We start from the raw sequence: 14,146 nt of genomic DNA on the forward strand, positions 1-14,146 counted from the left end.
TTTACTTTGTGCACTGGGAATACCTCTTTGCCTCTAACTCCCCCTAGCATTCACACTGTGGCCCACACTCCCACGTACATGGGCACTGACAGCATATAGGTACCCATTTGCATGCACACCAAGCACACGTGTGCACACCCTGCTCCTGCTGTTTGTTTCATGTTAGTCGTCTACAGTTCCTTCCAGATATGGATCTGACAAAGCACAGGAAAATTAAAAACCAAAGCAAAATGGTGTCTCTAGTGATAAACATGTCTCCTAGTGCTTCGGTGAAGAGAACAGGGCCTGGTCTTCATGCCTCCAGCAGTTTCTTAACTCTGTCCCCTAGATTTCCAGCTTTAACTCCCATTCCCGAAAACCTATCTCAAACTATATGGGAGCAAAATAGAGGAACAAAGGCCAGCAGGGCCCATCTGCCCCTCCCCAGTGACGTGCGGAGCTCGACCCAGCCCGAGTGTACAAGCTGCTCTCCAACTGGCTTTGGATCTCCCAGGGGAGGCGGAGGGAGGTTGGCCTTCCCCTTTAAGAGCATCTCCCTAGCACCCCTCCCTTAGCCAGAAGTCGTCAGGCAGTGCCAGAGACCAGAGAAAGAGCCTTCGGCTCCAGGTACAGCATTGCTGGGGCTCCAGGCTCGGGTCAGCCCTTTCTTTCTGGTTATGCTGTGTGGCTGGACATGACACATGTCCAGCTGGGAATGACAGATAGCCCTGGGGAACAAGGATAGAGTTTGGGATAAATGGGCTGGTACAGAGGATGGGATGGAAGAGGGGTGGGGAGGTGCTGGCCTCTAGTCCATGAAGGCGGAGCTGTATGGTACAGGAACAAAGAAGAGTCCAACCCCCATCCCACCCTGCTGCTTCCACTTGCTTTTTTCTTTGTGACCTTAGGCAAATTACTAAGGGACCCTGTAAATCACCACTCTCACCCTGCACCCTATGTATGGCAGACTTGGGGTCTGAGAGCCGAGTTCTGGCAGCTAGGAGATCACTCACACAGGCCTGTACTGAGCTTTCCAGCTTACTGTCTTCGAGAGGGCCAACTAGAAGCCACCCCATCTTCCCTGAACCTCAGTTTCCCCGAGCAGGGGAACCAGAGCACATGAGACCCGAGGTCTCTCTTATGGGAGGGCAGGCAGGCTTCGAGGGGGCATCTCAACCCAAGCATCATGCTGGCTGAAGTCCCAAGGGCCAAGGCCCCGCACCCAGAGCACACTGTCTCTGGGCTATGGACAGAGCATGCCACACATGCTTCCCTTCCCTGCCCCTTCTAGCTCTGTGTCCTCGCAGTTGGACAAATGGCACAAGTGGCACTTCTCCCTTCCCGTCATTCCTGCGCAAAGGGCACGTAGCCTGGCGTGCAGTCCTGGCAGCTGTGGCTTTCCATGCTACTGTCAAGTTTTCCAGGGCACAAATGAGACAGGAGAGCCAGGAATAACTGCCTGGGCCCCAGAGGGTCTAGAGGGGTGGGACAACCCCACACTCAGCCTAAGACTTTTGTCCTGGGGGTCATTCAGCACCCCTACTTCAGGCCAGACCTTTGGATGATATTGTAGCCACTAGAAGCCCATTATCGGACAGGAGTCCCATTGGAATGAGCTCAGGCTCCTGTGGGACCTGAGTCCATTCCCTGTGGGCCCATAGAGAATATATTTAACTTCTCTGAGACTTGGTCGTTTATAATTCAAGGTGCCAGCCTCTTAGGACGGCGAATAGAGTCCTTTTCTGAACATAGCTATGTTCAAAGCCCTGCCATTACATGGTCATTTTTATGTCTAGACCCATAAAAGTGACCCAGGAACCAATCAGTACTCTTCTGAAGCAAAGCATGTTTTTTTTTTTCAGACCCATTGGAGACTAAGCTAAGTCCAAGGCCCTAATGGGGCCCCATAATGAGTAAGGTGCCAACTCAGGGACAACCAGGGACAACAGAGTAACAAAACCCCTACCCAGAGTGGACCCACTGACTACAACAGAACATGGGCTCTGCAAAGGGCACAAGGGAGGCCAGTCTTCCATGCTTGCCCCTTGGGGATGGGTGTTAGGGGTGCCTGACACCCCTCCCCAGGGACTATATTAGCCGCGTGAGTCATGGTGGACCGGCTGGGAGGCCACGGGCAGGCGGGCCCAGTGTAGGGTTACAGTCCATTTATGGGCGCAGCAAGGGCAGATATCAGTGTCGATGGCATTCACTCCCAGCTATTCTTAGGAGCCTCCCAGGAGCTCTGCACAGCCTGGCCAGGCAGCAAGGAACACAACAGGCAAGGCCAGGGGTTGGGGTCCGGGGCCAGGAGCAGAGATAGGGGCTAGAAAGACAGGCTGCATAAGGATCCTCTCACCTTTCTTCGTACTATTTGTCTGCAGAGAGAGTCAACTGCTGTCAGCACCAGTATGTCTTACAGTGTGACTCTGACCGGGCCTGGGCCCTGGGGCTTCCGTCTGCAGGGAGGCAAGGACTTCAACATGCCCCTCACTATCTCCCGGGTAAGTGCACACTGCCCACAGCCTCATTCCCCAAAGGGGTGTGGCATTCTTGGAAGAGGGAATGCTCATGCCCATCTGTCTGTCAGTCTATCTGTCTGTCTTCCCCAGGGCTCTTGGAGAGCCGAGTCTGCCTTATTCCTGGTCTGTAGTCCAGGACTGGAATGGTTTCTTATTCTTAGCCACAGATGAATTTGCTCATCCTGGTTTGGTCCCTGGACTTTGTCTGTCTAAGCAGGATGTCACAGGCAAATAGCTGGCATTTTGAGCTGACAGGGAAATGCTGAGTTTGCAGTCAGTAGGCTTGTGGGTAGAGAGCACAGGGCTTTCCTAAGTCCTTTCCCAGCATGGTAGGCTTGGGGTATTTCCCAAGCTTGGAATCCCTCCCTAGAAGCAGGCAGCTGCTTAGGAAAGAACGTATCTATCATAAGGAAGGCACCAGGCAGGTAGATGGACCTTGCGTGTTGTCCTTGCTGACCTGCTGTCATGAATAAGTCCAGGTGAGAAACCACACTGTCCAGTGGAAATGGCACTAAACGTCAGAGTTTGTAGAGACAACTCATGTGAGTTAAAGAGATGGAGGCCCAGAGAGGCCAAAAAGTAGACAGAATGGAAGAGAAAAGGGGCTTTAATTACTGCTATAGTCCCAGCACCTAGGCCATACATAGCCTGGTGCTAGCTGCTCAGTTTTTGTTAGATAAAGGCACCCTACAAATCCTGGCAGACCTGGGGCAGAAGGCCCCATGGCTTAGGGGCCTGAGAGGTATACTGGGAACTAGTATAACCTGCTTGGTGGCTGAGCCCCGGGCAGGACTGATCTGGGCTTAAGACGGAGTTAGACTCCAGGATGTCACTCTGGAGTTAGAGGGTGGAACCAGATATAACTGGATTGCCGTTTCTCCCATACAGCAGCAGAGGCTTGCCTTGAACCTAGGGCTAGCACTGAGTGGTAGTGGGGAAATTCTGGAAAGTGCTTGACAGATGGACGGCCTGAAACCCTGATGTAGTCTCGGTCCTCATCACTGTTAAGCTGGGCACTTTGAACGGTCTTTGTGGAAGGACGTTGTCTTTCACCTCTCTGCTTCAGACCTGAAGCCTCTGCCCTCTAGACATACTGCCCTGAAAACCCTAAATCATGTCCCTAAATCATGTCTGTCTTGCTTGATGATGTGATGACATGTGGACATGTGAGTCCAGTGGACACCCCCAATCCAGATTCTGCACAGTCCCCACTCTTGTAGTATAGGGCTCCTCCCTGTATAAGATAGGACCTCTCCCAGCATCCTCTTGTGCCCTCTGGCTTCTTATACCTAGGGCTGAGCCCACAGTCCTCAAAGCCCACCATGTCCCAGGCTTGCTGCTCCATCTTATGGGAACAGATTCATCACCAGGATCAGCAGCGCCCAGGAAAGTCAATGACCTCACTCTGGACCTATGCACCACCTGGCCCCGGATGGCCAGGGCTTAAATGGCTGCACGGAGGCTTTAAGCTAGACAGCAGGAGGAATGTCCTCATTCAAAGAGGGGGTGTGTTGGGGTGTGCTGGAAGCTAATGCTAGGGAGACTTTTAAAAATAGAAGCCAGGGCACTGGGGGACCTCAGATCTCCTGTAGCATGGCAGACTAAACTATGATGTTCAGGTTTTGATGTCTCCTGAAAAATACATCTAGTGGGCCGCAGACACAGTGGGCTTTGGCAGCCCGGGCTTGGGCATCCAAGGCCCATTGCTGACGGCAAGGCAGACGCCGTGAACACCAGGCCTGTGTGGCATTTGCTGCTGAGGTTCACAAGCCCCTTCTGTACGAGACACAGTCTACACACAGAGATGCAGGCCAGGATCCTGCTCACCTTCCTGCTCCCTGGGTGGAGACATGGGGATTGTGAGAGATAACCGGCCTGGCCTAACTCATGCCTGGTTCTTTGCTTGTCAGACCAGGCCCCGGTGAAAGCTAGCTTCTCTCAAAAGCAGGCTTATGTCCCTCTTGTATTTGCCACCTGCATTCTGGTGGCACCTTGGGCACCACCCTAACCGTGACCCCCCACACAGGTACTATGGCATCAACTTGAGGAGACCCTCCCCCAAGTGAGTCTACTCTTCAGAATCTGCAGAGATGGAGTTTAGGAGGGACACTAGAGAGGAGAGCAAATGTCTTTATTTATCCTGGACAGGTGCAGAGGCCTGCAACCTGAGCTGCCCTCTCACCCTCCTCTCCCCTACCTTAGCTGATTCTCAGGGAGCAGATTAACAGGCCCGGGCCCTCACGAGGGCCCCTGCCTCTGTGGCAAGGTGAGGGGCTTTGCCCCTTCATGACTACTGGCACTCTCCACCCTAGGGGAAAGCCAAGTGTTCAAGTCTACATCTTTCTGCTGTGTCACCGAGGAGCACAGCCTCAGTTGTGTCACCTACAAAATGGGACAGTACTGTCTACACTTGAAACGGTGGAAATGAGGCTGACTATGAGGCTGCTGTGCAAAGGGGCTGTGGGCTGGGTTAGGCCTGCGTCCTTATTGGAAGGCCTTGACCTCCATCCCACCTGTCAGGCTTGCCCGAGCCATAGTCCAGAGAGAGGCCTTTCTGCCTCTCTCGCTCCTTCGATTTCAGTTTCAGTATTAGTGAACTCTCCCAGCTTCGGTGGTGACACTGAGAACAGAGGACCCTTGGGAAGGGAACGAGAACAGTCCGACACTATTCTGGGGGTAGCTGTGCTGGCAATTCCAGGAATTCCCAGGCCCCTGGAGCACAGCACCTTGGGCTGTTCTTGGTAGCGCCTCTCAGCGCTGACAGCCCAAGCTGTTTATAGCCCTGCTGAAGGTCAGGCAGCCTTGTATCTAATGATCCAGCAGGAGAAGATAAGGAACAGTCACAGCTCAAGACTGCATTCTTAGAGATGCACCTTGGCAGGCCATCCTGTGACTCATGCTTACCTCTGACCTCTTGAAGGCCCTGAAGAAAGCAGATCACAGACCTGCCAGGTCCTGGGGGGTCCTTGTAGGTTCCTGAACAAGAACACAAGCCAAGGGCAGCTATAGGAGCAGATAGGAATGGAGGCAGTTGCTATGGGGAGGCAGGAGACTATGGGGACAACAGAAATGAGGACAAAGTCACCAGGGACAGAAGGCAATCGCCCAATTGTGAAGAGTCCTGTCTCCAGTCTTCCCATTTGCCTCTCTACTAGAGCCAGCTTTCTGCTCTCCTCTCATAGGAACCATCCTGGGAGGTGTGAAAAAGATTTTCCAGGGCCAAGTCAGACAAAAACACTGTCGGTTTGCTGAAGAAGCAGAGAGGAACAATGTTGGGACCTGGAGAAACACACACACACACACACACACACACACACACACACACATACACGCACACACACATCAAGCATTGGTATGTGTAGACACTTAGGTGCCAAGGCCAAGTGTCTGAGTGTGAGGGATGATGTATGGAGGAGCCAAGGCCTGTGGTCATTTCTTAGGGCAACTCTGGGAGCATAGTAGGAAGAAACGTTAAATGATAGCCATTTGGACAAGAAAGGCGAGGTTTAGGAGAGCCTGGCTTATTTATACACCAGGGTTGGAGTAGAGGTCGAGGTCACTGGGAGAAAGAAGTTTCCAGAAAAAGGGTAAGGACTAGGGCAAAGTCCCAAGGAAGACCAGATGAGATGAGAGCCAGTCTAGCACGTGGTAATTTAATCCCAAAGAGTTAAAATGCAGTTCTCCAGGGGGAGTCCCTTCCAAGCTTCACCAAAGGAACTGGGAAGGTTCTACTCTTTCTAGGCCTGTTACCTGGCTTGACACAGCCTCACCACACTGGGGAAGTCACACAGAGAAGGAAGGCAGGTCCTGTGTGCTTTTGAGGAGGGATGCTAAAACTTCTGTAGAGCCCAGGCGCTCCCCAGGCACCCTCCAAGTAGCCAGTGCACAGCACCTTGTTTCCCTGGGACCCTAGATAGAATTGTGCTATTCTTCCACACCCTATTAGGAACAGTAGGCTGGCTGAAGACGAGTCAGTGGGGCTGGCCATCCTCTGTTGCCTCTGGATCTTGTTTCTCATGGAACCCTGGGGTACAGTCATACTCACCACATACATTCTTCCCCCCCCCCCGCCCGCCCAGTATTACCACTGCCTTCTCTGGAGCTTCTAAGGAGGAGGCGGGGTCAGCATTGCTGCTCCCTTAGATTCGTACCAGAACCTACTCAGTTCTGCATCATCCTGTGCCACGCCCCATTTAACAATGTAATCCTCACAGCATGCCGGAGAGGAAGGCCTTTCCCTGCCCTCTGGACCTCTGGACGGTCACCGGAACATGTGAAGTCTCAGCCAAAGCAGGCTCAAGTTGACCCGCATGCTTTCCTTCGCTGCTTCCCTCTTTAGCATGGCAGTGACCGTGCTATCAGCTACCCCTGTGTTACCTCTAAAGAGTGGATGGGACCTTGCAAATCAGATGTGTCCTCTTGCCCACCACAGCTTTCTCTGTTGTCCCTGTCTGGCTTACACATTAAGGGTCTAGAAGAGGACTGTTGTGAGCACAGGGTGGGCAGTGTTTAAGAAGAGATCTGGAAAGGCACAGGCTTGTTAATGGCAGTTGGTAAGAGAGGATCCTTCTGGTCTTGTTGCCGTTACATGGGCCGTGTAGTGATCTTGGCCCACTGAGGTCCCTCTAGGCTTTCCTTTGTGTTCAGGTCTACGTTGAAAGTGATTGCTGGCTGGAGGCAATTGAAGAATTAGGTAGAAACAAAACATTCATCCAAAGAGAGTTTAAAATGCTCCAAAGGAGATAGAAGGGTTTAAAAAAAGAAAGAAAGAATCTCCAAGAAAGTATGTACTTTGAGACTTTTCTGAGAAAAGTCAACAGAGAGGGGAGGACGGAGAGAGTTAGAGAAGAGAGGCATGAGCCGCACTTCTCACAAGCTCTGGCCTCCAGGCAGTGGTCCAACAGTGCCAGTCCCCTCCCCCAGCCGGCTGAGGCTGCTCCTCTGGGAGGGAAGGGATCTTATGGTCCTTGGCTGTCTTTAGCGTCTCTGCCTCTACCTGGCCTTCTCTAAGGACACTTGAGCAGAAAAGAGGACCTCTGTGAGGACCACACCCCTACTTGAGGGACATTGGGCCCTGCTTAGGGTATCCAAAGGCCAGGCCAGCTGAGCCCTAATGGGCAGATACAGATGGAGGGACAGAGGCGCCAGGGACAGGGGGATCCAGCTTGATGGCTCCCCTCTGGAATGTCTGGCTACTGACCAGGCCCCTGGAGCAAGGATTACCCCAGTCCACGCCTGAGGATATCAGACAACACCAGGCACAGGGAAGGGTAAATATGAGTTGGCAGTGTCCTAGGGAGAGAAATCTGTCACCAGGCAGCTCTAAAGACATGGCATTCCTGACAGCCTGAACCTGGCACTAGCTGATCGGTCCCAGCCTCCCTTGGATGTCATTCTGGTGCCCTTGATCTGTCACCATGATCTGAACACTCCCATCCTGCCTAACAGTGTCCCTTCTGGGTTTGTAGCCCCACCCTCCTGTGTGAGACTGGTAGCCACTTCCCTCTACCCTACCCCAAGCTATTTGCTGCAAGGAACAATTCCTTCTGTGTACGTGGAAGCATTGGGGCTATCCTTCTGTATGGATGGCCTGCTGTGGAGAGCATTTTATGGGTGACATACCAGAGGGCAGCTTTACTATAACTTTCCCTGGGATGTCCGGCCACAGGGCTAACCAGCTGTGGGAGAGCACGGGCAGTGTGCTGGGACAGAGAGACCCTGGAAACATTACCCTGGGTGGATGCTAGTGTTTCCATCTGCCTCTGAGGTGCTTCTAAACTAAGATGGCTCGAAGGAGGGCGAACAGTGGGAGTGCTGTGTGGTGGGGTGGAGGAGGGGGACGTTATGGGTAGACGCTGATGATGAGAACCAGGTGTTTGCTGTTTGTGCCCTGGCCTACTCAATGCCGGACCCTACCTGCCCTTGGGGGTTGGAGGTGAGAAGGCACGGAGTCAATGACCCAGACTTGGGGAGCAGGTGAGAAATGCCGCAGCAAGCTCGTCAGGACGTGGTGGCAAGCAAGCTCCTTTAATAGCCTCCACCCACGTGACATCGATCCCAAGAAAGCATCTTTTCTAAACAGCAGCTCCCAATCGGCTGGCATTGTCTGTGTCATCAATGCTTGGTCTTTCAGGAAGTCTCCAATTAGGTCTTCCTGCAGGAGATGCCTTCGTGGCTGTGCGCCCCTCCCTGCTGCATTTATGTAGAGGTGGTCACCGATGTTCCTCCTACAGGTGTTTTTTTTTTTTTTTTTTTTTTTTTTTTTTTTTTGTCCAGCTTAAAAGTTACTACAATGAGTTGCTCAGATAGCACAGCCCTGCATAGAAAAGCAGACCAGGTGGATTTTCTGCATAGCAGCAAGAGGCCTCTTTAGCTCTGAGAAAGCGGCTTGTTTCTCTTTCACTGTCACTAGTGTGTGTGTGTTTGTGTGTGTGTAGACCAGTAAGCCCTAGGAACCTATCAGTCTCTGCCTCCCAGAACTGGGCTTGCAAGTGCACACCTACACCTGCCTTTCAGCTGTGTGCTAAGGCTGAAACTCAGTGTTCATGTACTGCGAACCTTTAACTGAGTCATCTCCCCAGACTCTGTCACTATTTTTCATCTCTGCACTCAAGACATGCTTTCGTTACCATGGGCTCCCTGTGGTGACAGACTGGGGGATAATGACGTCCGACAATGCCCCTATGGGCTTTGCAAATCAGATGTGTGCTCTTGGCCACCAAGGCTTTCTCTGTTGTCCTTGCCTGATTTGGGGTCGAGAAGAGGACTGTTCTGGGCACAGGGTGGGCAGTGTTTAAGAGGAGATCTGGGACTGTAAAGGCTGGTTAATGGCAGTTGGTAAGAGAGGTCTCTTTTGGTCTTGTAACTGACATGGTACACACTGTGTTTCTGTGACCAGTAATATAATTACAAAAATATAATTTCATCAGAGTGACTGCAAGGTACCTTTTTTTATAAAAGATGTATTTATCATTGTATATAAGTACACTGTAGCTACCTTCAGACATACCAAAAGAAGGCATCAAATCTCATTACCGATGGGTGTGAGCCACCATTTGGTTGCTGGGATTTGAACTCAGGACTTTGGGAATACCAATCAGTGCTCTTAACCACTGAGCCATCTCTCCAGCCCTCAAGATACCTTGATGTATGTATAATTCCCTTTTAAGAAAGCTGGTAGGAAGGTTACATCCATGTCTACAAGTCCAGAGCCTGACCAGAGGCCCTACACAGGCTTGGCACAGGTCTCTCTCTTAGCCTGGTCCCCAGACCTTAGCCAAAATCTGGCTTCTGTCAACATTAATGGCTAGTCTTTCCCAGTATCATAGCCAGAAGGGGGGGTAGGATGTGACCAGGCATGCCAAGAGATCACACCAAAAGGCAAAGCTATGCCCTCTAACCATATGGGCTATTAATATGGGGTGGGGGTTTAGAGCCTCCTCTTTCCTGTGATGTCATTGATGGTAAGGCCTGTGTGGCATTCCATGTGGTATCACTGAGGGACTTCCAACATGATATCATAGAGTCAGCTCCTAAAATACTTTAATGTGTAAGTACCAGCCACTTGTAGATTGTCCCACCCTGCTTGCCTCAATAAGTGTTGGCACTGGAAAAAAAATAGTGAACATTTCTGTGTGATATTATCAGGGACTGAGACACTCCACTGCAAGTCATAGATAGACGCTAATGCTAGTCATCTTAGTAACATCTCACTAACTATCTCTCTGAGGAGGGCTGCTAATGTCACCATGGTTGGTCCATTGAACTACTCTTAAGCTATTTAACTAGCCCTTCACATCTCAGAGGCTATCACTGTAGGTAGGGTCACCAGAGTAATCAAAGCTGCCATGCAAAATTTGATACCGTGTATGATGTCACTGAGAGTTTAGTGTAAGCCATGGCCTCCCAAGTAATTGGAGGCGTGGCTTTCCAAGCATCCCAGGAAGTGTTTCCAGTGTGCAGTCAAAGGTGGAGCATCCAGACAAATAGTTTTAGATGTCAGTAGGGTACAGGAATTAGGAACTAGCTTTATGCTTCGCCTTCCAGACGTTTGCAGGCAGCCAGAGAGCCCTAAGCCCACCTCACTTAACAGCCTGCCTTGTTCTCACCCAAGTATGGCTGATGGCTCCTTTAGTTTTCTGTGTGCCTGCCCTGGTTGCATGGAGCTTCGTGTGCTTGGATGCTTTTGTGAGGGTACATTTAGCCTGCCCTTTGGTCTGGCAATGCGTTGGAGGCAAGGAAGTGCTAAGTCTCACCCTCATTTCTGGGACAAGAAAGTACTCTGTGGGGCTGGAGAGATGGCTCAGCGGTTAAGAGCACTGACCGTTCTTCCAGAGGTCCTGAGTTCAATTCCCAGCAACCACATGGTGGCTCACAGCCATCTGTAACGGGATCTGATGCCCTCTTCTGGTGTGTGGCTGAAGACAGCTGCGGTGTACTCATATAAATAAAAGCAAATAAAAAAGAAAGAAAGAAAGAAAGAAAGGAAGAAAGAAAGAAAGAAAGAACTCTATGGGTTTTCAGGGTGCAAGGGTAGTAGGTTAATCAGCAATATATAACCTCCAAATAGCAATGGCCTAGAATGTGGGGAATTTATTCCTTATTCAGGAAGCCTGGCACACTATCTCGGCTCCAGGTAGTAAGTCTGGCATCCAGAGCCCTTCCAATAAACATCTTGGCTGACCTTCACTGGAACCTGTGCGTTTAGTCAGTCAACAAGCGGTGTGCAGGCTTCTGGTTGCTGGGAAAAGACCCGGCGGTAGTGTGTGTTACTTTCACTGGTATTCCGCTGGCCAAAGCTGGTCCTTTGGCTGTCAAAAAGTCCTAGGAAGTGGTAGCCCTGTGAGGAAGAGGAAACAAGCTTGGTGAGCAGCCAGTGCTGGCCATCACAAAGAGAAGACACACTAGGTGCGTACTGGAAGGTCCAGGTGATGCTTCCCTGACTCGCCCCACCCCCTCCTCTGCTTGTTTAACCAGATCACTCCGGGCAGCAAGGCAGCCCAGTCCCAGCTCAGCCAAGGAGACCTCGTGGTGGCCATTGATGGCGTCAACACGGACACCATGACCCACCTGGAGGCCCAGAACAAGATCAAGTCGGCCAGCTACAACCTGAGCCTCACTCTGCAGAAGTAGGTGAAAGCTCGCAGAGAAGGGGGCCCAGGGTTGCTGTGGGCATGTGATAGGGACACATTGAGACCATCTCCAGCATTTGCATGGGCCTAGCCCCTGTGCTACAGAATTCTATAGACAGGATGGGCTGAGATCATTTTCAGGCTGCCATTGACTCAGTGGCTTAGGCAGAAAGCATGGCCACGGCGTCACTGGTATATGGGGGGCTGGGCCTGGGAGCCCAGCTTCCTCTTTCTTCAAGCAGCCCCACCCTCACCCCATGCAGAAGAAACCTGTGAATGCTGGGGCGTTGAGGGGGATAAACCTTCAGGGTTATGACTCCTTTTCCTGGTCAAGCCCAGGGCTTCCCTCAGGAGCAAGTGAATGGGGTAAATGGTGGGCCTTGGGCCCCGTGTCTTCACTCTCCAGTTCCCAGTCACCTCCAGGAGCTTTGGTGTACACGTCCTCACCGGGTCCTGTTTCTGGTTTATCTAGGTCCAAGCGTCCTATTCCCATCTCCACAGCAGCACCCCCTATCCAGTCCCCACTGCCGGTGATCCCTCACCAGAAGGTAGGTGCTGGCCATTGGTAGTGGGGTCCGCTCAGTCGCGGCTCGGGAACATAACCTTGCCTGCCTGTCCTTCCCACTGCTGCCCCATGTGGAATGTGTTTGAGCCCCCTCCCTATGATGCATGCAGTTGTAGGTATGCCTACCTGGGCCCAAGATTCCAGGACCAGCAGCTGGTCTAAGAGAAAACCGGCTTGGGAAAAGGTGTGCTGAGAAGAGAGCCAGCATTCTAGCCAGGCAGGAAGCAGTTGTTTGTCTGCAAGACTCTGACCCTTAGTATTTGGAGACACTGAGACTAGAGTTGCTGTAAGAGGCCCTAGTTCGAGTCAACCATCCCAGGAGGCACTCTAGGTATCAAGAGACCTAACTGGCTCTGAGGGGTGGGAGTTTCCTCCATACTAGTTTCTAAGTGTCTACCCATCCCTCCCAGCTACAGTCTCCCTGTGCCCATTAGAAGGACTAGTTAAGTCTTAGAGACTGGCACAGGAGTGGAAGAGCAGCCAAATCCTGGACCCAGATCTTACCACTAGGTCCAGAGTCCTTTCCAGACTAAGCAGCTGAGCCCTGTGGGTCCAAGGGCCTAGCCTAAACCCATGGCGCCTCCACCCACTCCCTCGCTACAACTGTAGACGGAATCCGGTCTATCCACTGGGGAGATTGGACAGCAAGAGAGGTGGGAAGAGGAGCCTCACAGAGGGTCATAGATTGGGAGAACTGGAGAGAAGGCTGCTGGGGGAAATTGCAAAGGTAGGCTTAGATGGCCAAATAGCCCAGCTGCTTCCTTGGGTCCCCCTTGGTACCTCCACCCTAAATGTCAGTCTGCCCTGGCTAGCAAAGGTCTTCTCCAGGTGAGGTTTGTCTGTACGCATGGAGCATCCATTCAAAGAGGAAGTTGTTCGTGGGAGGAATAGACAGAAGCGTAGTATCCTTACCATCCCTGAGCCTCGCATCCTCCTTCTTGGCCCTCAGAGATAGGCTCGGTTTTCTGTGAGGGGCTTTGCAATCTGTGTAGATGGATGCCAGCCTTTAGACCAGGAGCCACAGGCTTCCCTCCTCCTCTCCTTTCCAGTACCCCATCTGAGTGCTTCATCCAGCAGGCTGCAGGCTGTGGGTGGTGGGCTCCAGGCACTCACACAGAAGCACAGCCATGTGCGGCCTCTAACCACTGTCTTCTCTCTCCCCTGCATGGCGCTGCCTTATGCCAGGACCCTACTCTGGACACGAACGGCAGCCTGGCGACTCCCAGCCCCAGCCCTGAGGCGAGGGCCAGCCCAGGCACCCCAGGCACCCTGGAGTTCGGGGACACCTTTAGCTCCTCCTTCTCCCAGACCTCTGTCTGCACCCCACACATGGAGGCCTCGGAGCCTGTCCTTCCTCTGGGAAGCCCAGTGGCTAAGACCAGCTCAGAGGGGGCACAGGGCTCAGTCAGCCCCAAAGTTCTGCCAGGCCCCAGCCAACCGAGACAATATAACAACCCCATTGGCCTGTACTCAGCAGATACCCTGAGGGAGATGGCTCAAATGTATCAGATGAGCCTCCGAGGGAGAGCCTCAGGTGCTGGACTCCTAGGAGGGTATGTAAAGGGCATCTCGCTGTCCTGCATGGAGACGCCTGGGTCATCGGTGCTCACCATGACAACCTGGTCAGATGGTCAGGGGGGTACCACACCAGCTCTGTACCCACAGGACACAGCCAGTTTAAAGCGACACCAGCAGGGATCCTATTGACATTTGCTGCCAGTCAGGCATACCACTGCTTTGTTCAAGCACTCTGGAGAGACATGTCAGCTCTTCACAGAAATAGAAACTGAGGCTCAGAAAAGGTTAAACTGAGGCCCAGATGTCCGGCTACAGCCAAACGGCTGAGCTAAGCCTGTGTGCAGGAGACTTGAACTTTCCAAATTTTCACCCCAGGCCAAACACTGTCCCAAAGGTGACACTGCCCACTGCTTTTGGGAACTAAGGTGCTAAGA

General features: G+C 52.2%; 1 protein-coding gene across 6 annotated transcripts in view; it reads left to right on the forward strand.

Moving 5' to 3' along the window:
* The first annotated feature begins 560 nt into the window (after positions 1 to 560).
* The window catches only part of LDB3 (LIM domain binding 3), a 61,419-nt gene continuing 47,833 nt past the window's right edge, over positions 561 to 14,146 (forward strand). For 5 of the 6 annotated variants that reach the window (XM_080926531.1, XM_080926526.1, XM_080926528.1 and 2 more), the window contains exons 1-4: positions 2,186 to 2,257; positions 2,361 to 2,480; positions 11,475 to 11,626; positions 12,102 to 12,177. In XM_080926531.1, coding sequence (XP_080782657.1) covers positions 2,388 to 2,480; positions 11,475 to 11,626; positions 12,102 to 12,177 — 321 coding nt within the window. In that variant the 5' untranslated portion in view covers positions 2,186 to 2,257; positions 2,361 to 2,387. Of the gene's footprint in view, positions 607 to 2,185; positions 2,258 to 2,360; positions 2,481 to 11,474; positions 11,627 to 12,101; positions 12,178 to 14,146 lie in introns of those variants that run through there. The other variant, XM_080926527.1, reaches the window with a different exon arrangement.

Source organism: Micromys minutus, assembly GCF_963924665.1.
Source record: "Micromys minutus genome assembly, chromosome: 12".
Taxonomy (NCBI): Eukaryota; Metazoa; Chordata; class Mammalia; order Rodentia; family Muridae; genus Micromys; species Micromys minutus.